Source organism: Anas acuta, chromosome 3 (genome assembly GCF_963932015.1).
Source record: "Anas acuta chromosome 3, bAnaAcu1.1, whole genome shotgun sequence".
Lineage (NCBI taxonomy): Eukaryota > Metazoa > Chordata > Aves > Anseriformes > Anatidae > Anas > Anas acuta.
In genome coordinates this window covers 43,868,965-43,892,078 of record NC_088981.1, presented here as the reverse complement: position 1 = coordinate 43,892,078, position 23,114 = coordinate 43,868,965, and the positions used below count along the sequence as shown (strand labels likewise).

General features: G+C 37.8%; 1 protein-coding gene across 1 annotated transcript in view; it reads right to left on the bottom strand.

Annotated features, from left to right (window-relative positions):
• Positions 1-15,942: 15,942 nt before the first annotated feature.
• The window catches only part of THBS2 (thrombospondin 2), a 32,135-nt gene continuing 24,963 nt past the window's right edge, over positions 15,943-23,114 (bottom strand). Inside the window, exons 18-22 of the mRNA XM_068676864.1 lie at positions 22,241-22,468; positions 21,521-21,792; positions 20,469-20,566; positions 18,468-18,607; positions 15,943-17,805 (exon numbers count right to left, since the gene is read on the bottom strand). Of these exons, the coding sequence (XP_068532965.1) occupies positions 17,798-17,805; positions 18,468-18,607; positions 20,469-20,566; positions 21,521-21,792; positions 22,241-22,468 (746 nt within the window). The 3' untranslated portion in view covers positions 15,943-17,797. The remainder of the gene's footprint in view (positions 17,806-18,467; positions 18,608-20,468; positions 20,567-21,520; positions 21,793-22,240; positions 22,469-23,114) is intronic.

The window sequence follows — 23,114 nt, the reverse complement described above, 5'->3', positions numbered from 1 at the left end:
TTTGTTAGGTAAGGCTGATGGTGCTGGCAGAGACAAGGAGCTGTGGAACAGTGTTAAGGAACAATTGTTCTGCAGTGCAACCCTAATTTCACATTTAATTCACTTTCCACTCCAAATTCAAGAAAAACTATAGTATCACAGTCATAGTATCATAGGATCATAGAATCATTAAGGTTGGAAAAGACCTCCAAGATCATCAGGTCTAACCGTCCCCCTTCCACCAATGTCACCCACTAAACCATGTCCCTAAGCACTAGGTCCAACCTTTACTTGAACACCCCCAGGGACGGTGACTCCATCACCTCCCTGGGCAACCCATTCCAATGCCTGACCACTCTTTCTGCAAAGAAATTTCTCCTAATTTCCAACCTAAACCTTCCTTGGCACAACTTGAGGCCATTCCCTCTAGTGTTATCGCTAGCTACCTGTGAGAAGAGGCTGACCCCCAGCTCCCCACACCTTCCTTTCAGGCAGTTGTAGAGAGCAATAAGGACTCCCCTGAGCCTCCTCTTCTCCAGAATAAACAGCCCCAGTTCCCTTAGCTGCTTTTCATAGAACTTTTGTTCCAGGCCCTTCACCAACTTCGTAGTCATCAGATGTAAGGAATAATTATGGATTATAGACAAGGATATCTGCCCTAATTGAGGAAAAAATAAATCCCAGGGTAGATGCTAGTGTTTTTTTGTTTTGTTTTGTTTTTCTTGTTCTGAAATTCATGGTTCCACCCTATGCCTGATCCATTTACACCACGTTATTTCAGGCTTCAGACAAGCTCATCTTCCTCTCCTTTTTCAGTTTTACCTGGTTTAGAAATTGTGCTTATTCTATATAAAGGCATAGGAGCAGTCACTATTAGTAAAATCACTCTAGACCCTAATCATCACTGCATCACGAAGAACTGTGTAATGCCATCAAAAAGCAAAGCAATAATGCACAGAAAGAGAAGAATGAGTTCATCAGACAGGAGGACCTAGTTCTTCTATCACTGTTGCATAAACTTAGTCAGACTTGAACAAATTTTTCATTTGAGTCTTCATGGCCAAGGAAACTTTGATAGATCATTTTGACCTAGACAAAACATTAACAGAATTGTCTGAACTATAAATATTCTTGTTTTTTTTTTTTTTTTCAGCCTTGGCTTGCATTTCTTTTTCTTCTACTTAAGCAATATCATTTCATTCTGAAGAGTTCAAAGGGAATGAATTAAAAAATTAGTAAATAAAACAAATATAAGATAGATACATAACAGAACCCTATTATGGTTTATCTAACTCTCACTAGTCATGAGAAAAAAGTTTTCGAGTCTTACAAAGGTTATACTCCCTGGGTAGATTTCCAAAGATTATGAAAATTGAGACTAGTCAGCCTTGATATGAATTCAAGGATAGTGTTGTGCAATCCTCTTGCATTATGATGTGTTTGTATGCTTTTGAAGCAGCTTGGGAGGTTACTGAGTAAAAGTGCATAGTACGTTCTCCACATAATTTTAATCCCCTTGAGACAAGAAGATGATGCAAAAATGCTCTCAGCATGCCCCAATAAATGATAGCAGAGATTTTTAAAGGAGGATAACATACTGCTCCAGGGCTACCCAGAAACCCAGACATGCCATTCTTCTCTACCCAGTGCTGAAGATTAGTTAAGTTACAAGATGTATCTACAGAAGGTAGACATTCCCCTCATTTCCAGAAAGTTTGTTAAATACTTCTGTAGTGGTTGCTCCAGCTGTCAAATCTTCAAGGGCATCTTCTTGTGATAACCCTCAGTCTAGCTATCCAAGTCTTACTGCTCTTGGAAGCAAGTCTGGTTTCATGATCAAGCTCTCCAAGAGCTAACTTCTGCTCTGGTGCAGAAGAGAATACCTCAGGCTAAACACTATAGAGTAAGCAAGGTGATTTTTCAATTGATAAGAAAATGAGACCTAGGCTAAAAAGTATGCTAAATCCAACCATAGATCTATGTCAAACAACCATTTTCCTGTCCGTGTGGTATAGAACACAGCTTAAACTGTGTATATAAACTCAAAAGTATCATTTATTTGTACTACATCTGTTGCTGTTGTGTTTTTATACACCTTTTCAGAAACTTAATTAACCTGTGGAGAATGTTGAGCAAACTACATTGATTCCAATATATATATGCATATATATATGTATATATATCCATATATACACTTCCAGTGTCCTAACTTCTATACACATTCTCTTAACTTAAATAATTTAAAATTGCACTAATTTTTATGGAATGTGGTAAAATAACATGGGTACATCTATGTGTATGTGTCCCAGAAAGTTCATGAATGTATGAAATACCTGAAAATACATCTATTGGTATGAAAATTAAAACCATGTGTGGCTGTGCATCTGTAATTTTTGCAAGCATGTGTAACTGACTCCACTTTCCATTTAAACTTAACTTTATTTGAATAAATAAAAACCATGGTCTTTTTTCCCCAGTCTGTGACATATGGGCATCTAGAAAAATATTTAAAATATTTTCTAATTACTATTATTCATATATTTCACTCCCCAGAGGAGGACCACAAAGGTGATCAGAGGGCTGGAGCACCTGTCCTATAAAGACAGGCTGAGATAGTTGGGCTTGTTCAGCCTGGGGAAGAGAAGGCTCCAGGGAGACCTTACACTGGCCTTTCCAGTGCTTAAAGGGGGCCAACAAGGAAGATGGAATGAGAATTTTTATCATGGATAAAGTATAGCAATAAGACAAAAGGTAATAGTTTTAAATTAAAGGAAGGTAGATTTAGATTAGACATTAGGTAGAAATTCTCAACCATGAGGGTGGTGAGGCCCTGGAACAAGCTGCCCAGAGAAGTTGCAGACGTCCCTTCCTGGAAGTGCTCAAGACCAAGTTGGATGGGGCTTTGAGCAACCTGGTCTGGTGGGAGATGTCTCTGCCCATGGCAGAGGGCTTGGAACTAGATAATATTCAAGGTCTTTTCCAGCTCAAACCATCCTGTGATTCAATGATTCTGATTTCTAAATGCTATAAAAAAAAGCTACACATAGCAGATATTTGATTACGTTTGTCTCTAACTTCTCCTGTTATCCTTGTTAGGCTTATTCCCCTAACAAATTCTTCAGTCCCTATAACCACAACTCCACCCCAACCTGCAAAGCTCTGTAGTTACAAATTTATCATCTAAGGCCATGCTATTTATCTGCCAATGCTCATGTTAAGCACTTTTTCTTGCCATATTAAAAGGAAACTATAAGCAATGAGGTTGAAAAAACATGTTAAACTGCAAGTATCATTGATAGGTGGTGACTGGCTCACAGAGATTAGTCATGGCAAAAGTCTCCCATGCCACATGCTACAAGATCATTCACTTAATATGTATTAATTTAACAATGTAAATATATGCCTTCAAAATTAACCATATTTTGCACTGGGAAGAACCTATTACAAATATGCTGGACACCATGGTGGGAACACTGTTCCACACCTGCACTCATTTTCTGGGTAGTCCTTGTTTCACACACAAGCCTTTGAAAGGATAAGCAGGGGTGCAGAGTGGTGCCTCCATTCATGCAAACATAGCAGAAGGAATGAGATTTTATTTCCAAACTCACACCAGTAAGCACAGAGATGACTGACATGCAAATGGGAAAACATTTTTATGACTTCATCAAAAATAAAACTGGTGTTTCTTCTTGACAGAACTGCTTACAAGGAAAGGATGAAGTCTCCACCAGAGCAGCCTGTGTCTGTCATTATCATAACATGCCTGTAAAAGCTGAAGACCATTTGTAGTGGGATATCAGCAAAGCTGAAGTTTCATTTAAAAACAGCCTGCCCCAGTTTACCCCCCAGCAAAGAAGTAGCTGAAATTCATGCAGTAGGACAATTGCTGTCCTGCTAGAAGGCAAAGTGTGGTATTGGATCAGTACAGGGAAAAAGGCAGCTCAAGAGAACAGATACAGCTTCTGGCTCTAATTCCTATGTGGGATTATGCATCTGATTCTGGTTTCTAATAAAATAAGCATGAATACATTTTTAACTGACTGCTATGGTTTACAGCATTCACAGAAATCTTCCACATGGTCTTTGCAGCTCTAAACAACCTGGCGCAATACTGTTTACATGTTACTCTGGAAGACCACCAAACTCATAACCTGGTATGAACCACAGACTATCTAAAATTTTAGGAGGGATTGAGCCCTGCCAAGACCAGAGAAATCTGGCCAGCAGGAGCTGCTGCAAGGGAAGAGAAGGAAAATGCCTAACAGGAGCTACACCCCTGCCCTTGGGGCTGCTGCAGCTGAGGCTTCTACCCTCGGCCATGCTGGTAAGATTTTATTACCAGAAGGCATAAGGACATGATAAATACTAGTGACTGTGGAGCAACTGAAGGCTGATTACCTAAATCCTCCGTGCTAATACACAACACTTCTTTTCCTATCAAAATGCAGAACGTTCTTCAGTTCACCACACAAACACACACACAAACCAACAACATAACACCAGAAGGAAACCAACCCCCCACCTTCACAATTTAAAAAAAAATAAAATTAAAAAAAATAAAAAAGGAAAAAGGGCAGTGGTCAATTGCAAGTAATCTCTAGGTTTGCTAGAGATTAAAAGGAGAACCAGGAAAATCTGCTCTTTTTTAATGATGTGTCTTTTGAGTGTTTCACATGTCAATTTTGTTTGCTTAACATCATAATAACTTTCAAAATCACCATACAGTCAGAGAGAAGTTGAATATCTCAACCAAAATCATTAGGACTGCAAGACAATTATGAATTTTATAGTGCCGGACTTAGCTTTCAAATAGTGTCACTTTTCTGAATAAATCTATTTCAGCAGATTTTGAGGAGAGTATCATTAAAAACAAACAAACAAACAAAAAATCTGTTTCATCAGGTTGCACAAAGCTTAGCTAATAGTAAAAATGAAAGTAATGCATTTCATATAGTGGCATTGTTTATGGGATGTAGGACACTGAAAGTAATTCCATTATCATAACTATGGTCTTAGTAAAGGTTTGCTGTGTATTGGAAAAACAAAAACAGTCAATCAAACCACCACCAACAGCAAAAACCACAAAACACAACAAAGCATTCAATATCAACATACATCCAGAAAGAACACTCATCTTAAAGCATTGTTTACTATAGGTAAATTTGACGCATAATTTGTTTTTTCAGACTTCTGGGCCAGGATTTCTGAAGCTACTTTTTGTCTGCTTTTAAAGTGAGATTTAAGAATATGGACCATCCTTTCTGCTAGGCTCCCCTGTTTCTCAAGACCTCATCACCTTACACTTGTACATAGTACAGCTGTTTAGCTGTGGCAGTAGGTGGTCTAATGAAATATTACCACGCTATTTCTTCAAGGACTCCTTTGGCTCCTTGTGTCATTTATCCCTCTCAAAATCACGGTGTTTACTTTGGACTGTTTTGCTGGAATTGCTCCTTGGTGCCTGATTGATTTGATGAAAAGAAGGACAGGCCGCCAGTGCCCCTTGGCCCCCTTTAATAACAGAAATGCTTCTCAGAGGGCTGGCAGCATGCACTCGCTCTAGGCATTGCTCCAGGTTTCCTCTGAGGAGCCGCTCTTTGATGACACATTGCCTGCTTGGAGGAGCCATGTTGACATCACCAGAGTTGGCTTCCCCTGCATGCTGGCAGTAGGAGATGCAATTCAAGGAGACATGAAAGGCACGGGAGGATGGGGGAAGGAGTCGTCTTCCACGAGTTGCAGATCAAATGCCTGGTTTGTCCTCCAGAGTCAGAAACAGATTTTGCTGATGCCAAACTTGGAAATTGAAGCTGTCAGCCCAAGCACAGCTGGAATGCCAGCTGAGCTGCTATTGTTTGTTTAGTGACAACAGTTCTCAATGAGAACCTCCAGAAAACAGCACGGGTCTGGAGAGGAAGGATGTTGCCACTGCTGTGAAGTACCAACTATCAGCATCTCCCTGCTCCAACTGAAGCAGTTGCTGAGAGCTCTCAGCACTTTGTAGGCAGTGATCATCACCTCATGATTAGGCCAGTGGGCAATTAAGGCTTTCAGATATTCCCACACAGAACTGATGAAGGTTTACAAACATGAGGTTCTGATTCTCACTACTGCTATGAAGTATGACTACTGAAAAATTTATTTTCACTTCAAGTATTTGTTCATATGTGTACTCCACTGTTGGTATGCATACACAGTATGGGGCTGAAATCTAAACTCTTTGGCTAGCAGTCCACTGGGGACATTCCTGCTTTTTGCACTTTCACCTGCTTTGATGCTGTAAGTGTAAAGGGCTGTTCAGGTATAATAGGGCAATTTCTGCTCAGCATTCACGTTCTCCCACTAGAATAACATATGGCATAGTCAGTATATGCAGTAGTGTTAGCTTGACAGTGTTGATTAGGTAGTTGTTTCCTTGATTTTATTTTTTTTAATCAGTTTATAGGTAGATAGTGAATGAGCTTCCTTCTTTGTGATAAACTGTCCCACACTGGGATTGCTGGATTGAAACACAGCTCATCTTTTAAGACAGCACTACTGTACTGCATTTACTACTTAAATAAAGTACTTCTTTAGAAAGAAGGATGTCAAACTAGAACAAGTATCTAAAGATGTCATTTTACTATTTATTTTCCTACACTCTTCTCTATTCAGCATCATTTGAAACTCCATTTGAAAACCCATAGTTCAGAGTTCTTCTTAACTGTGTATTCTCAGTCCTCAGCCTCACTACTCCTTCCTCAGCAAGCTCTAGTCACACTAATTCTTTTTATCCTGCAGAGAATATTGCTTTTGAAGGGTGCGTTTTTTAGCACAGCAGTAATTGCACGTGCAGCATATGTGAAACATCTCTTTAGGCAACTTTTGTTAAAGAGATATAATTAGTTTATTCACTCTTGAAGCAAAGGGACTCTGCAAGCAGAAGCACGAACTTCAGGAAGTGGAGACCCAGTCAGCATCTGTAGTCATGTCCTTACCTAATTATCCCCGTGGAGACTGGAATAACTTCTACCATTGTTTTCAGAGACCAGAGGCTTTCTTTAGTTCAGTAATAGAGAGGGTATCAACACTGTGCACATTTCCATCATTAACTGAATCCATGCTTGTCCAAAATGAAATCCACAGCACTGAGTAACTGAAAAGGAAGTATAAAGGTTTAGGCCAGGTGTAATCTACATTTCAGATGGGTAAATTTAATTTCTGTTCCCTCCTCCACTCCCCCCATTTATTTACCAGAATATCATCTGTCTCACACATCTGGAAACACAGCATTTCTTACAGCTACAGCTGCAACTGGGACATTGTGATATACAGACCAAATACTCAATCTTTTATGACGAGTTTTCCTTTGGAAACTGTGATTTAACCATTGCCCTCAGCTAACCATTAAAGCTAACCATTAACAATATCAAATCATTTCTGTTTCCATCTTTAAGAGGCCTTGGTATTTCTCAGGTAAGAACATAGATCAGTGGTCTTGTTCTGTTCTGACAGGATGAAGAAAACAGAAAAAAGAAAAATCCCCAAACAAAAAATATGCTACCTCTGTAAGCTTATTCTGAGGAACCTAACTTCTATATTTTATGCATATGTCTAGTTCTTGAGCCTGCCTTTGCACAACTGAAGCAGGAATTTGGCTCCCTGGTTTTATCATCTATTTAAGAACAAATACACTACAACGAAGTCTAGCAGCTGGCTTCTGATGTAGACAGCACAGCAGCTCCCCAAGGGGGCCTGCCAGGCATCTTAAGTGGTTCAGATACTGGCTGATGATCTCTGCAGACTAAATCCCACATTTCTGCAAACACCGATTATAACTCTGAGTTGAGTATTTTTCTCCTGCTGCCCACCTCTTTTGTGTGGTTTGTAAATTGCTATAAAATTTTGTGCAATTTTACTGCTGTTGCTCTCCCTCTACTCATTCCTCTAAGCCACATCTGGTATGTTACATGTCTCCATCTGAGAGATTCCTGCTGGCTTTCCAATAGCTCCAGCAAAGCAATATTGCCATAGGTTGTTTAAAGAAGTGGAGGCCCCTTTGCAGCACAAATCATCACAATGTGTCTTTATCTGCCACTGAGCCAATAAATTTAGTACCGATATTTTTGTCTACGACTGTTTCAAATCAGCAGATATACTTTTGTTAACAGGAATTGTGCAATTGTTTTTATTTGTTTGTTTGTTTCCACTCCCCATTTTGATTTGCACGCAAGCACCTGTGAGTATGAGCATTTACTTTTTATCTGTCTATATACAGATTTGTCTACATGCAAATGTATTTGAAAAGGTATATGGGCACAAATGCTTTGTGATTGACCCTGGGTGAGAAAAATTAATATTGTTGACCCAGTTATCACAGAAAACCTATATTAATATATTTTGTTAATAGAATTCCCCAGGCATTTGTGCCTCACAGCTGAGCCACGAATTGAGATACGTCCACACTTCCTACCTCCCCAATATTTCTATCTCATCACAAGCATCCAATTTCCCCTTCCTCCTATGGCAGCATCTCCAGCACCTGCAAGGCTCCTTGCCTGCAGCTGGCAAGGAGGCAGGGCACAGTGCACCTGGCCGGGGTGAGAAGTATGGCCTCCAGCCCATTCACAGTGGCTGAGCACTGCTGACTGCTACAGAGCTGCCCAATGAGGCTGATGGAAGAGAAAGAAAACAAACAAACCTTAGATAGATGAGGTGACAAATGCATCTGGCATTCATAGTTACTTATTAGACAAGTTTAAAAAATCCCTTTGGCTTAATACATTTCAGAAAATTAATACTGAGTTTGAAGAAAAAGTCACTCTTCAAGAGCTGCCTTTTTGGTATTGTGTCCAAGCAAATAACTGTACAGATTCCTCCTATTCGCCTTTTTGTCTCCATTTTTCTGTTTCCTTCTCAGCAGCTGCTCTTCTGTGATGCTGGGAGACTCTGCTTCACACCACCTTGGCATTGTTGTGCATGGCTGAGTGCTATGGGGGATAAAAATGGGAAGATTTTCTATCCTTCCTATAGGTTATTCCTGGAAGAGGTAGAACAACTTTTCACATGATAAGGACACCACAGTGCAGAGCATAAACACATGTCAAAGCCCCACCTGATGGGGAACAAAAGTATGGATATAGCAGGAAATTAAAATGTTCTGTGATTGTTTCCTTTCGAACAAACAAATCTTTCCACAGCTTTTTTTTTCTTTTTTCTTTTTTTTCCTAATGCAAAACACTTGCAGCATAACAAGTGTCAGGCTTTTTGCTAAAAGATTGTCTACCAAAATTAGGAATGTGTGTATGAAAAAATGGTAGTCCTTAATAAGGCAAGCTGACAACATTGGCTTATCACATCTATGCAGAGTAATGATTGAGCAATAGAAGAGGAAAAGATGTCTCAGATAACTTGCCATTTCTAATTTTACTTAATAATCACTTCACAGTGAAGTGTTTACAGTTTCTTATAAAAAAATAATCTTTCTTCTTGAAAAATATCAGTTCTATATCTTGAGTTGTTTAGACATCACAGGTTTCATTTTCACATTACCTTTTAGTGTTAAAAGCTGCCTAGAACATTACAGGAAAGGTGTACAAAAAGTATGTTCATAAAATCTTTTCCATTGACATTTGTGAGTGTCAATTTAAAATTCATACTGAAACTTGAATCAAAACTGGACAGAAAAGGAAACATCCTATTTATAAGAAGTCCATATGTGTACAGGGAGCATTAATTTCATTTGAAGCTGTAGAAATTAATACATATAGTTTTCCAAGCAATTCTTTGTTTTTGAAAATATAGTACTGAAAAAACTAGTGTCTTAACTCTGTTTTGGGAATTAGACAGGACCTAATCGAGGATATGAAGTAGTAGGTGGTATGAAATAGCCTGTGATTTACCAGTAACATTGTTAAATCACAATATTTCATGCTGTATTAGGAGAAATGGTACAGAGAAGAAGGTATGTATATAATACATGGAGCTAAACAGTGAGTCCATTTTGAGAAACAGCAGCCACCACACTGTGAATATGTTCTGGACAAGAATGAAGAGACAGAAACACCAGTCCTTTGCAGTATTACTACACCATGGTGCTTGCATGGAACATTTTTAAAGAATCCTTTCAAAACATTATTTCATTTTCTGGGGCATTATTAATCTCTAGTCCATAGAGGAAAACAAAGCAAACAAACAAACAAACAAAAACACTGACACAAATATTCCATAAACAAGTATGTAAAACTGACTATTTTTTGTCTATATGCTTCATTAAGGAAAGGAAAACAACACAAAACAAAACAAACAAACAAAAAGAACAATCTTAAGCACAACATTTAGGTGCTAAGTCTGGAACTATGCTGTAGACATATATATGTGGAGAGGGGAAAGCATTCAAAGTACAGGCAGAATAGCAGCCATAGAGCTGATCTGCAAACCTCAGTGTTTTAAGTAACTCTGTGGGCTGAACACGTTCCCTTTCTCCTCTGTAGGGGACTAAGCATGAGGATAGCTGCTTGCGGAATTTCTTACCTTGACCATTTCTTTGGCTGTTGAGAGGGTCAAGTGGAATCATACCACAGGTGCCATCTCCTGCTTTATGCAACTTAGATGTAATTTTCTCTCATCAGAAGGCTGTCAATCAATGCCTGCTGGTGGAGAACAATTTTTCCTCTCTGCAGAGGAGAAAAATAGTTCTGGTAGAACTTTCTTTCCCAAGACACAGGTTTTCAGAAAAAAATGTAACAAGGCATCAGGATTTTCTGCAAGGTTAAGCATGATTGCAACTGTTAATAACAAAAATCAGCTTCTCATTTTTATTCACAAAAAGTTACCAAAAAAAAAAAAGCTGAAAACATTTTACAAGGAATCACTGGAGAAAAGCGGAAATTATCCACCCATCTTCAAGTATAATATAGTAAATACTTCCTCTCTTTTGAAAATATTCCTACATATTTTTTTCAATTAATAATCCCCAATTATTTATTAAAGATGTGGGTCATTTGTTAAAATAACTATTAGTTTTCCTATGCTGAAAACTGGAGATATGTTTGAAAGTCTGGACCTTCCAGTGGCCAAATATAAAGTTTTAGAAGACTGTTTCATCTGCCTCTCCTGTGTAGTGTCCCATGGTTGAATGAATAATCAGATTTTTCAGATGATAATAAGGGAACCAAGAAGCATTTAAACAAGATGAATTTTGTGATTGTCTGTCATCAATTCACTTAAAGAGAGATGAACTAATTGTTACAGGAAGGCCTGAACATGAAACAACAGGAGCTGAATTTCTCATGTTATTGCATTAGTGACTTGTGCCTGTTTATTTTGAAAAGGACGGTTTTGTGGTAAAGACACTGAGTGAGTGCTCAGGAGTCTTCTGCTCCTTTTTTGTTCAGCCACAGCTTCCCTCTGTCTCATGTCTCAGAAGGAGAGGATAATATCTTCTCTCATCACAGAGAAGGCCGATACTAGGCATGAGAACAATAGTTTCTTGATTTTGCAGTGATGGAAGACACAGTCCCTGTCTTTTTTCTGCACTTAAAGCTAAGAATTTCCCTTCTGTTTTGATGTGGTTTCTGCCAATTCACTGCCTCTGGATGTTCCATTTTTCTGAAAATTTTGGAAATCTTAAAAACTTGAACAAGTAACAATGTTCTGTTTTCCTCCCTGCTCCTGGTCTCCTTTGTAAAGGCATAGGCACTTCAGTCTTTAAATGGAGAGGTGCTGTGGTCTAGAACAGAGATCACCAATGTCTTTGTAACTGAGTCGCTCTTGAGAAAGCAAGAGATCTGCCATGCATCACTGTGTTCAGCTCTAGACATTTCCCCACTTCCTCAGCATCAAAGCTGAGCTACTGAGTATGGTTAAACCCACTGGATTAGATCCACCACCAGCTGGGTGGTCCACTACTTCTGACTGCAAAATCGCGGAGCAGATACTGCAGCTGAATCTTCAGTACTCAGGAAACGTTAATTTGCTTGGTCTCCATGCTTCAGCTCTACCATACTTACATCTAACCAGCAAGAAATGTCTTAATAACTGATAGCCACTGTTCTTGAATATTGTTTTCCTGAATACTGTGATTGGTTTTGCCATAACTTGAATCATTGTTCATTTATCATAGGCAGATCCTTCCCTAAACGTCTTTTCAATTTTCAAGTGGGCAGCAGCAGAGACTCTAGGAAGAGAACTAGACTGAACGATTAGAAGACATTATCTGAGAAAATCATGCCTTGCATGAAACTAAAAATTCTGGCTTTCATTTTCTTCATATATATAAAAAGGCATTTGCTGAAAATTATCCAATGCAGCAGCTGACAGTGCTTGTAGCTTTCCACCCTCTCTCTTCTTTTCATCAACATGATTTAAAGAAAAGAAATCAGATCACAAAGACAGTGTCAGCACTATATCTTATAAAAGTTACTGAATGACTACGTAATCTCAATGACTAAAAACAATTTCCAAGTTATCTTATTACAGATGTTGCTAAGATTTAAAGAGTAATTTGCAATGCATGCCTCCAGCAGCTAGAGGTTGGTGTATTCAGCAGTGCTGAAAGGAGTCCAGAAATGCTCAGCTGTCTTCTGAAAAGGAATTCACTTCCTTCTTAAGGAAGTACATGTTCATGTCTAGCTCTACAAATATCAAGATGACTGGATAATTACCAATGATCATTGACAGGTTAAAAGGTTTTAAAATGTCAGATCAAAGATCCAACTCACTCATTTGCCTGATTCCAGTGGTGGCCAGCAGCAGATGGCTAGGAAAAGCACTAAAACAAGGCAAGCACAGAATGACACTTACCCTTTGCAAATATTTATATATATATATAAATATATATATATATATAACTTGTCTACACAAGAGCTAGACAAGAGAGACATGAAGGAGGTCACCTGAACAGAATTACAACACAGCAGCTCAAATTTTCAGCAAGCAGAAGAAATTTTACCTTTGATGAACTGCATAATCCCATTACAAACACATGCACACAGACAGAGCAAAGCAGAATATTGTGTTGCTTTTTTCCTGACATCCAGATTTTTAATGAAAAGTATGCTTTTCACTCTTTCCCAAAGGCTGTGAGAATAGACTGGCAATGAAATTAAACAGTAACAGACCTGAAAGTGGTAAAAGGAAACTTACGTGTATATCTTGTGTAATCAGCCTTGGGAACTCACAATAGATTTTACTGAGGTTAAGAAGTGGGATTAAAAAAAAAGAAAAAAGTATGAATAACAAGAACATTTGCAGTTATAATATTATAAAATAAACCATACAGGCATGAGGGCAGAAACCACTTATTAACTGCCTGGGGGTAGGAACAATGTTTTCACTCTAGGCATGTTGATGTCTAATTTTTAATGATAAGGATTTTACACCTTCCTCTGGCACGTTTGGTACTGACTCCTTTCAAAAAGCAAGACAAGGGGTTAGACAGACCTTTGGTTTAATCAGTCCCAGGTTTCTTTTGCTTCAAAGTCCCCCTTCCTGATCTACAAGGGTGGTCTTCTCCACATTGGGAACAAGGCTGTGCCAAGTTATTACATAGTTATTTATTTTTCAAATCGGTTTAGAGAGCAGATGTTCCCATGCAACCATTAGACCTCTCTCTATGGAAGTCTGCAGCACAAGCCGAACCCTGAATTTCATCCAGATACTACTCAAGTCTAGTTTCTGTAGGAAAACTCCCGTATCCCAAGATGAGGATTTGGCCCACTGTCTGCGACAGTCTGTTCGGCTTCTGCCTCCACTGCACAGCGAGCAAGCAGTAGACACAGATGTTAGCATTCATGATGCTAATATTTAGGCTGCCTGACATGAGAAATCACAGGTATAATCATTAGGCGGATTTTTCCCTTCCTTTCTGGAAGAAACCATTGTGTTATTATTATTATTATTATTATTACAATGGAGTACTAATAGTTTAGCTTTACTTTTCAGACTTCAGAGGCTTATCCAAAGCTTATCTGAAAAACTCATGTTTTAAAAGTGGACAAGAAGTCTCGTCAGAAGTGTATCTGAGGGGAGTTTCAGGATTTCAGTATTTCCTGTTCTTTTGGCTGACCCAGAAACAATGAGATACATAAAACTTATCAAAAGGATCTTAAAGGAGAGGAAATTTGATCATTGACTTTTAGTAGATGGAAGCCTGATGCTCAGGGAAATGAATAAAAAATCTGCCTAGTATCACACAGAAGTCAGTAACAGAACTGGAGTCCAGGTCTCTCAGTGTCTCTCATTGCAAGAAACCCAGCCTCCCTCCTGTGATTCCAGGCCTTCTTTCATACGAGTCACTCTGGGAACAAGAAGATCAGAGGCTGCCAACATTTTTAAATATGTATTTTTCACAAATTAGCCAAATGTTTTTGAACATTCTCAAAACCTTTTAGTTAGATCCATGGAAAGAGGTCAGAGGACATACTGTTTTATGTGAACTCGCCCATTCACAGGAGTATCTGTTTTTTCGTCCTTCCTTCTCTGTTTTTCTTAAAGACCCTGTACTACTATGGCAGCACTGTTTGTTATGGTTTCACTTGTTTCTAATGGTTTTATCTCCCTGCATCCGTTTTGCAGGGTTTTGTTTGGTTGCCACAAAGGGCATTTTTTTTTTTCCTTTGTTCTTTCCAAATCATTATGAAGTGTCTATGCTCAAAACTGTCCTCATGACAGCCTTTTCTCACAGATCCACACCAGACATTTAAAAGGTACTCTTGGAAACATGGATAACAAGATCTTGATCACTCTATTACCTGAACAATGTCAATCATTTCCATCCCTACAAAATAAATAAGACCCATCTCTCAATAAGCCTGGATATTTGTATTGGTTTAAAGGATTCATCAAGAGTTGACGCTGAGGAGTATACGGCTTTCTGGTACAGTAGTCTGAGTACTCTGGCTCTGTCACACTGGAACCACCAAAGCCAAAGAAAGCAAGTAACTGGGGTGCTGGTCAGGCCAAGGAAAGTGAATAGTTGGGATATTTACAAGTGAGTATGACTTGAGTTCATACCTCAAAATCGGCATTTTGGCATGCTGGAAATTCTGACTTCCGTAATCCAATTCAAATTCCCCTGCCTGGGAACAGTTTATATTGGTGGCAAAGATCTCTCATGCTAATACTTTTTTCTTGTATCTTAATCCATTTGAATCAACACTAATCACTCATTCCTGAAACTCTCCAGCAGGAAGGCAATCCTTGCACACACAAACATATACCAACAACTGAATCGGGACTCACAGCAGAAGTGGTTGCAGAACACAATCGTGTATGTGTTGAAACACGTTGGCCAAGATCCAATACAGAGTATGTTTATACATGTCCAGGAAAAAAGAGAGAAGCAGGACCAACATTTCTCAGTCAGAATACCATAAATAAAACTTTGGATAGTTTGCCCAGTAGTAAGGCTTTATGTGGAATGATGTCGTGTATAAGTCTCAATAAGTCTCAATAAGGCTAGAAAACCTGTCATTTACAACCTTAGAAGAAAGGCTGTGATTTGTAGCCTGGCAACAAATTTGTTGGTTTGTTTGAAATGCAAGGCAAGAAGTTTTTTAATTGAGGGCTTTTGGGAATGGAATATTACCTTCAAGAAACATTTTAACTATAAAAAAGGTAAAGAGATTTTTTTTTTTATAAAACCTTTTTACAGTTTATTTCCTATCAATAATTTCTTAAAATATATATATATATATATAAATGAGGATCTGACTAAATGAATGAGGACGTTAAATGATAAAGTTCCGTCCATGTAAACAAATAAATAATTATTTACAATTTTTGGCAAAACAATGTGAAATTTCATTGATCTCACTCTCTCACACACACACTTGCAAGGAAAAAAAAATGAGAAAAATAAAAAAAAACATCATAAATAATTTACATAGAATAGGAAAATTATGATACAGTTCAAATATTAACATCTTCATCCCTACACTGATGTCTCTCTTCAACAAAACAAAAAACCCTACACAGCCATTACAATCATTACATTTAATGAAGTAACCCTCCCTTCTGCTTGGGACTTGGAGATACAATTTGAAACACCAAAAGAAAGAAACTGAAACACACTTAAAAACCTCATGAAGAGGATTTGGAAAAAAAAAAAAAAAAAAAAAAGAAACAAAAACAAATAAACAAAAAAAAAAGAATTGATAATATGACCAATATAAAATGTGCAATAAAGCCAGCAAATGTGGATTTCTTTCTATTGAATATAGCAATGAAATCTATTTTAAGGGAGAAAAAGTTGATTCAACATTTATCTCACTGTGCCCTATAAGAAGGCAGAAATACTGTATTATTCCATTAGTAAACCCATCTATGAGTAAAATTACACCAGCAAGTGTTCCTTTCGTGAACAAAGCTCATACAACTTAAAGAAAACAAAAACGAAATGTTAAACATGTTTATACTATTGTATATCTGAATAACTGTTGTATCTGTTTAGAATAAACACTGGTATCCCTTCAGCATTATTTTAAGAAGTTCTATATACAGCAGACATAGGTAAAATACAAAATATTAAAGATAGGGTAACTGGATATATATATTAAGGTTCCATTTATAAATTCCTTATTATTATTTATTTAACTTTAAAGCATACTTGAATATAACCCTTACTTAAGTGTACACAATGGTTTGACAATATCTACATATTGTGATATGCTTTAAAAATAGCTTTAAAATATCATCCTTTGTAAATGTATTACTGATGCATTATATGACATGCTTTAAAATAAATAATCAGAGAAGGTAGCTTGGTGTGATAATCATAATAAATATTAACAAAATATTTATAAGTGGAACCTTAAGCTCTTACATTACCAAATTAAGTAATAGTGGTGTTGCCACCTTTTCAAAAACCCAGATCAGGATTCAAGATGTCAAAGTGCTTTTTGCAGCAGAGGTGGGAAAGTGGTTCAGGTTCGTTTTGCTCCACATGTTCATGGAATATTTTTTAATATGAGGGAATGCAAAACATAATGGAAATGGAAAAACTAGCAAACATTTTATGAATCAGATAATGGTGATAGTTTTGGACTTTTAAATTAATCACTCTTCCCTTTCCCATGGGAGTTTCTAGTTCAGTTCTGTTTGGCCTGAATTAACTCTCTGATGCTAGTCAATGCTTTAGGTTGCAAATTTGACATTTCTACCAATTTTAATTTTAATGGGCATTATTAAGAGCATTCTCATCAGCAATATGACATCTTTTTGGATCAAGAAATCTTCATAACTGACCTTCATTTTATTCTCCAAAAGCTTTTCCATTGTTAGTATAAACACTGTTGGTGTGGCCCTATGTTACTTTGCTATGGTTGGACCCAGAGGTTTTGTCACTGAAATCCAGACCTGATCAGAGCAAGGAAGCATCAACCATACACCTAAAAAGTTATTTAAGCACTTTTTCCTCATTTAAAGATAATGACTAATAATCATTATCTCCCCCCTTTTTCCATATATATATATAAATACATTAAGTAATTACATTTTTGTATGTAAACGTCATTCCTTAAGAAAAGGCAAATAAACAAACAAATGCGGTTTGCTAAGTTTTCACTCTACAAAAGTGTTCTAATGTATCAATCTGCTTTTGCTTCAGTGGTGGGTCAGATGCTCGTGTTTAGGTTTCGTTAGTGCTGGCTGTGAGAAGGCACTTTGGTGGAGGGATGGCTGAGCCACTCCTGGCAGCAGGGAGGTACCTGGTCAGTGGAGCCCGTGGACAGAGAAGGAGGTACACAAAAACAGAAAATGGGAGTACCAGGATGTACTGAGGTGTCTAGGTTGCATAGCATTTACAGTACTTTGCTGGTAATGCAGCAACCATTGCTCAAGCATCTGAAAGAAATGGGGAAAAAATACGTTAATTGTTGTGGTTGATTTATTGGTTTAGAATTCAATCAGAATTGAATGATACACACACAAGGTTGCAGTGCTTCCCATTCTGCATTTTCCTACATGTGTAAACACTTACATAAAAATACATCTACCTATATGTGCACATGAATAAGCACTTATGTTTATACGAATATAAAAAAATCACATATAGGAAAACCTGGGAAAGCATTTTATGTATTTCAAAACATTTTGGAAGTGGTACAATACACAGTCATGCTCATTAAGAATGTCTACTCTCTCCTTCATGTCTCCTGGAAAGAGGGGTGATCCCGAAGTAGCTCTCTTCCCGCAGGACACACTGAAATAGCCTACAAAGGAAGGCGGATATGCAGAGAGAATTCTAAATGCATATCTCACTCAGATTTCTATCTCATTTTTTCCAGGTGGGTAATATTGAACATCTGGGTTTTATTATTCAAATTGAGATTACTATAGGGGCAAAGAGCATTCATGGTATTTCAACAAATCAAGGTTCACAACATGCTATGAGATTACAGATTGTTTTCAGTAACAAGAGGATACTCTGCATTTCCATATTTCATGCTTGCTCCATAGGTTACATCAAAGGCATCAGCATTTTCCAGACATTTTCTGTAACTAACCTCTGCATTCATATTTGAGATCAGAGAAATAAACCATCTCTTGAGAGAAGACAAAAAGACCCAATCGTCCACCAGCAAAGGTTGTATCATAGATTGGTCCAGAATCCACCATGACTTGCTTCCCTTCATAAACTAAAACTCTGTAAAGAACATAATATAAATTAGAAAAGGAGGATGATGGAGTGTCCAGTGCTAAGGGCTAGTAACAGCTTCCAAGAAGTGAATCAGAATTCATTTTAACAAGTCACCAGATAACACAGCTTCATTGTAAGGATCACTCCTCAACTCTCTCTCACACCCACATGGCTGGCAGCCATAATACATTAATCAAAAGTAGTGGAGCTGTTCTATAAGTAATTTTATGCACACCATCTGCAAAAGATTTCCCAATTCTTTATTTAGAACAGTCAAGTCTCCTGGAATGAACTATGTCATGTACTATCATTCATTGATAAGACTCTGTCCCTGTGAACTCAGAGGTTAACACAAGACCTAGCCACATAGCTTTGCAAAGTCTTCTGTATAGCCATGTGAATGGCTGATTTACTTATCTCTAGGTGCAAGGGCCAAAATCAGAAACTGGAAAAACTTTCCCTTTAGATTCTAACAAAACATTCATTGGAAACATGCTAAATTTCAGTTTCAGATGGCTTAAGCTCCTAATGAAAGCTGGAAGGATTTGGACACAAACAACTAGATTTATAAACTAGAAAAGAAAGAGTTGGTTTTTTTTTTCTCTTTTTTTTTTTTTTTTCCCTTGAGTGTCTCATGCTCCCACCCTGGAGCCAACAGACCTCTTCATTTTTCTTTTCTACCAGACAAGTTGCAGTTCCTTGCTCATAGATTCTCCACTTCTCATGGGAGACCTTACGACAGGAACTTTAAGAACCTAAGGTTCTTAGGCTCTCAGACTCTAAAAATAACCAAATGTGAAGTGAGTCTACAGTCTTTTGATTACAGCAGAGACAAAATAACATAGTTCCATAACTATACTATTAAAATAATTGCTTTTGTTTCTTTATTTCCTTTTAAAACACCCTAAAGAATGAAGGAATCTAATGTCCCAGACCATAGTATTTGTCACAGTAGACTAATCTAACACGTTACCATATGAAATATGTTTTGTCTGATACTAAGTACCTTCTGCAAAGGAAAAGTTACAGGCAACAGCAACATGAATGAAAAACTTGTTTCTTTTTGACCTGTATCAGCCAGTGCCTTGCAATGCAATCCTTTGATGCATAAAGACTTATAACATACACAGAAACTTTTTTTTTCCCCAAAAGACAGACCAACTAGTTTAACCAAATTTGTCCTTTTGCCTTTAACAGCCAAACTCCCCTACTCTTACTAAACACAAACTAGCAAGACCTTAACATGTCCGACTGCCCCATGAAAAACATACTTACCATACTTACAGTAGTTAGTACAAGATAAAATTGACATAAACAGTTAATGCTTATTCTTTTGAATATCAGATAAACAGCTGGGCTTTAAGGAAAATAATATGCCATAGCTCCTCCTTATGTGCATTGCAGATGTGCTTGTGGCTACTTCTGCAATATCTTGTATAAGCCACTATTGGAGACAGGATGCTGAAGCAGACAGGAGGCTGGCCTACTTCCCTGTGGCAATTTTGATGTTTCTAATTAATTTCATTCATTCATTCAAATTCCAGAGGCTATGGAAGAATCTCATGTTCTAATCTTGCTTTGAGTTTTGCTTAGGAATTTTTGGTCCCTTTACAGAAGAGCTATTGAGAAAGATTTTTTTTTTAATTTAAGAATATTTAACTGATGTAAATACTGAACCATCTCTACTAAATTAAATACACCTGAGTCATTCTAAATATAACAAAGTGATTCCCTAAATATTGAAACAAACTGTAATGTAAGTATGACCATTATGAAAACTAACAAAGAAACTGATGAAATAGCTGTTATATCAACAGTAACTGAAGTTATATTAATTCTAATATAGAGGCACAGAAATGTTTCTTACTTTATTAGTCCTGTTTTAGGCCTATGAACCAAATGCCACCTGTATGCAGTATAATCTTTCCAGCCAATGTTCTTGGGATCATGCCACAAAGTACGCACCTACGGTAGGAATACAAATGCTGTATTAGAAACACTGCTTCAGAAGTGTACATCCACTACAGTAACTGTACATGCAGCCGCAGATCATTTGCTGCAGAGCAGGAAACCAAAACCAGTGTTTAACAAATGATGAAACCAAAACCAGTGTTTAACATATGATCAGCATACTATTTCTTCACTCTGTTCCTTTCTAGGGAGAGTAATGAAAATTCCTGTCTGTAACTATAGATCAGTTACGTATTTGTCACTGAAGGCCATTACAGCATTGAATCTGACTTCCCTTATGCAGTCCTGCCCCTATTTGCATGTAGACACCCACGCTGAAAGATCTGATGCTGCTTTTCCTATCTGTATGAGTGGCTTCATTGAGTGAAAGGGACTGCAGCTTGCACAGATGTTACTACCTCTGGCTTATTCTTTGAAAACTCTTGCACTCAGTTGAGGCCTCACTCCTGCAAGAACTCCAAAGCGTGAAATTCCTATTTACGCACAAAGCCTCAATAACGCACTTTCCAAAAGGCACAAGATTCTTCTGTGGCTGGGCCCTACTTGGAACAGAAGTGATTTTTTCTCTTTGTTTTCATTTCTTTTCTCTTTGGCTGTCACTGGTTGCTGAGGTCTAAACCAAGCATAATTCAAACAAGCTGGAATGCTGAAGGAATAAGTGCCAGTACAGAGGTCACAAAGGATTTGTGCAGAACTAAGATCTCTTACTCTTTTTTGGACCACACCACACCTTCCCTTTTATACATGTAATTTTTTCCATTCATGATTTTTATATGTGTAATGTTTTCTTTGAAACACAAGGCTACATTAATAATATGTGAACTGAAGAAAAGCTTGTAGTCTTCTGCAACAATTAAGGTGTGAAAGAAAACTCATTTCCAGACACCTCACTTCTTGTTAAAAGATTAATCAGACATCATCATGGCCCTGAAGTTTTAAATTTCTCACCTGTCCAGGGGTGTTTCCTGTATGCCAGAGAGCATTTCTCAAGTGTTCACCGGTACCAGTTGTTGAATTCACTACCTTGAGTGACACACCAGAATAGCCATAAGCCCTGGTGGGTTTGTCCTCCCAGTAGGTCTGAGTGACCTGCTTCCACATCAGAACATAAAACCTACTGCTGGACTGGTAGCCAAACACAAAGCCGGCATAGTCATCATCACGGTCTGTGTTAACATAAAACGTGCCACTGAAGTCAACAGAGCTGAACTCATCATAACCTGGGAGAGGATAAAAGACATAAACCACTGAATTACAGTGCTGGATCCAGCCACCAACACCCAAAAGCCCCAACTTTAATCTAAAACTTTGCTTTTTCAATTTCTTCACCTATAAGAACAGAGGTAATTACACTTGCCTACCTAACCTATCCTATGGAGGTTTCTAGGGAGAAACATGTTATTTACAACTGGTAAAAGACAGCAGGCACTACACCTATGTAAGGTTCTTCTACAGAATATTTCACGTGTGTTACAGCCAGTGACAAACTGAATGGTCAACAAAGGCAAACAGCATTGAGCTATTTTTTGGGCATATAAAACCAGTGTTTCAGTCCCAACCTTGGAGCACCAAAAAGACACGTTTATCTACTTTTTTTTTTTTTTTTTCCCTCTATCACTAGATCACAGGTTGTTTATGTAAAGATGCAGGCTAACATTTGATATTTACCTACGGCTATTCCAGGATCAGAGTTGGCAGTCTGCACCAGTTCCTTGCCTTGGTGGCGAATAACCCAATTGGGATCAATCTGAGCAGTTCCCTTGGGGTCCAGAGGGACCATCTGGAATTTTCTGAAATCAGTTTCACTGATGGCATTGTTTTCAGGGCATACATCATAAATATCCGGGACATTGTCATTGTCAAAGTCATCTTTGCAAATATCACCTCTGCCATCACCTATAAGCAATAGGAATAAGTGAATACAACTGTTAGCAAATTATTCATGCTACCTAATGGCTCTTGCACTAGTGGAAGAAATTTATGATGCATATGAGTACGTTATTTCTTGTTCCTCAAAGAATGCTCCAAATAAAGCTTCATTCTCTGAAAGTTCATTTGAAATGAACATTTGAAATGTTTTTAGTAATGACTGGAAGAAACTATCAACTTAGATCAGGGCCAAAATTAATGCTAATAAAACTAACCAGTCAGTGTTTTATGACAGTCATCAATCTGACCCTTAGTCTATATGCTTCTTTAGAAACAGTGCTGGGGTACTTGGAAGTTTCCTATGCCGATGTAATTCACTAATGTTTGTATTAAATTTTCAGTATGATTTGTCCCAGATGTGGATATAAGGCCACATTTTAATACGTGCAGTGTAAATTAATTCAAGCAGTGTTAAAATCTTTACCCTACTGCAAATGACCAAATCCCTATATACTATTGAAGATACTCAATGTTTGGTGGTTGTTTTGTTGGTGGTTGTTTTTTTTTAAGACCCTATCTGTGTCTCAAGATTCCTTCAGCAACGATCCATGCAGGGTGCTTTAGATTGCAGAAATGTCACCACTATGTCAAAAGAAAGTGGGGACAATATTAT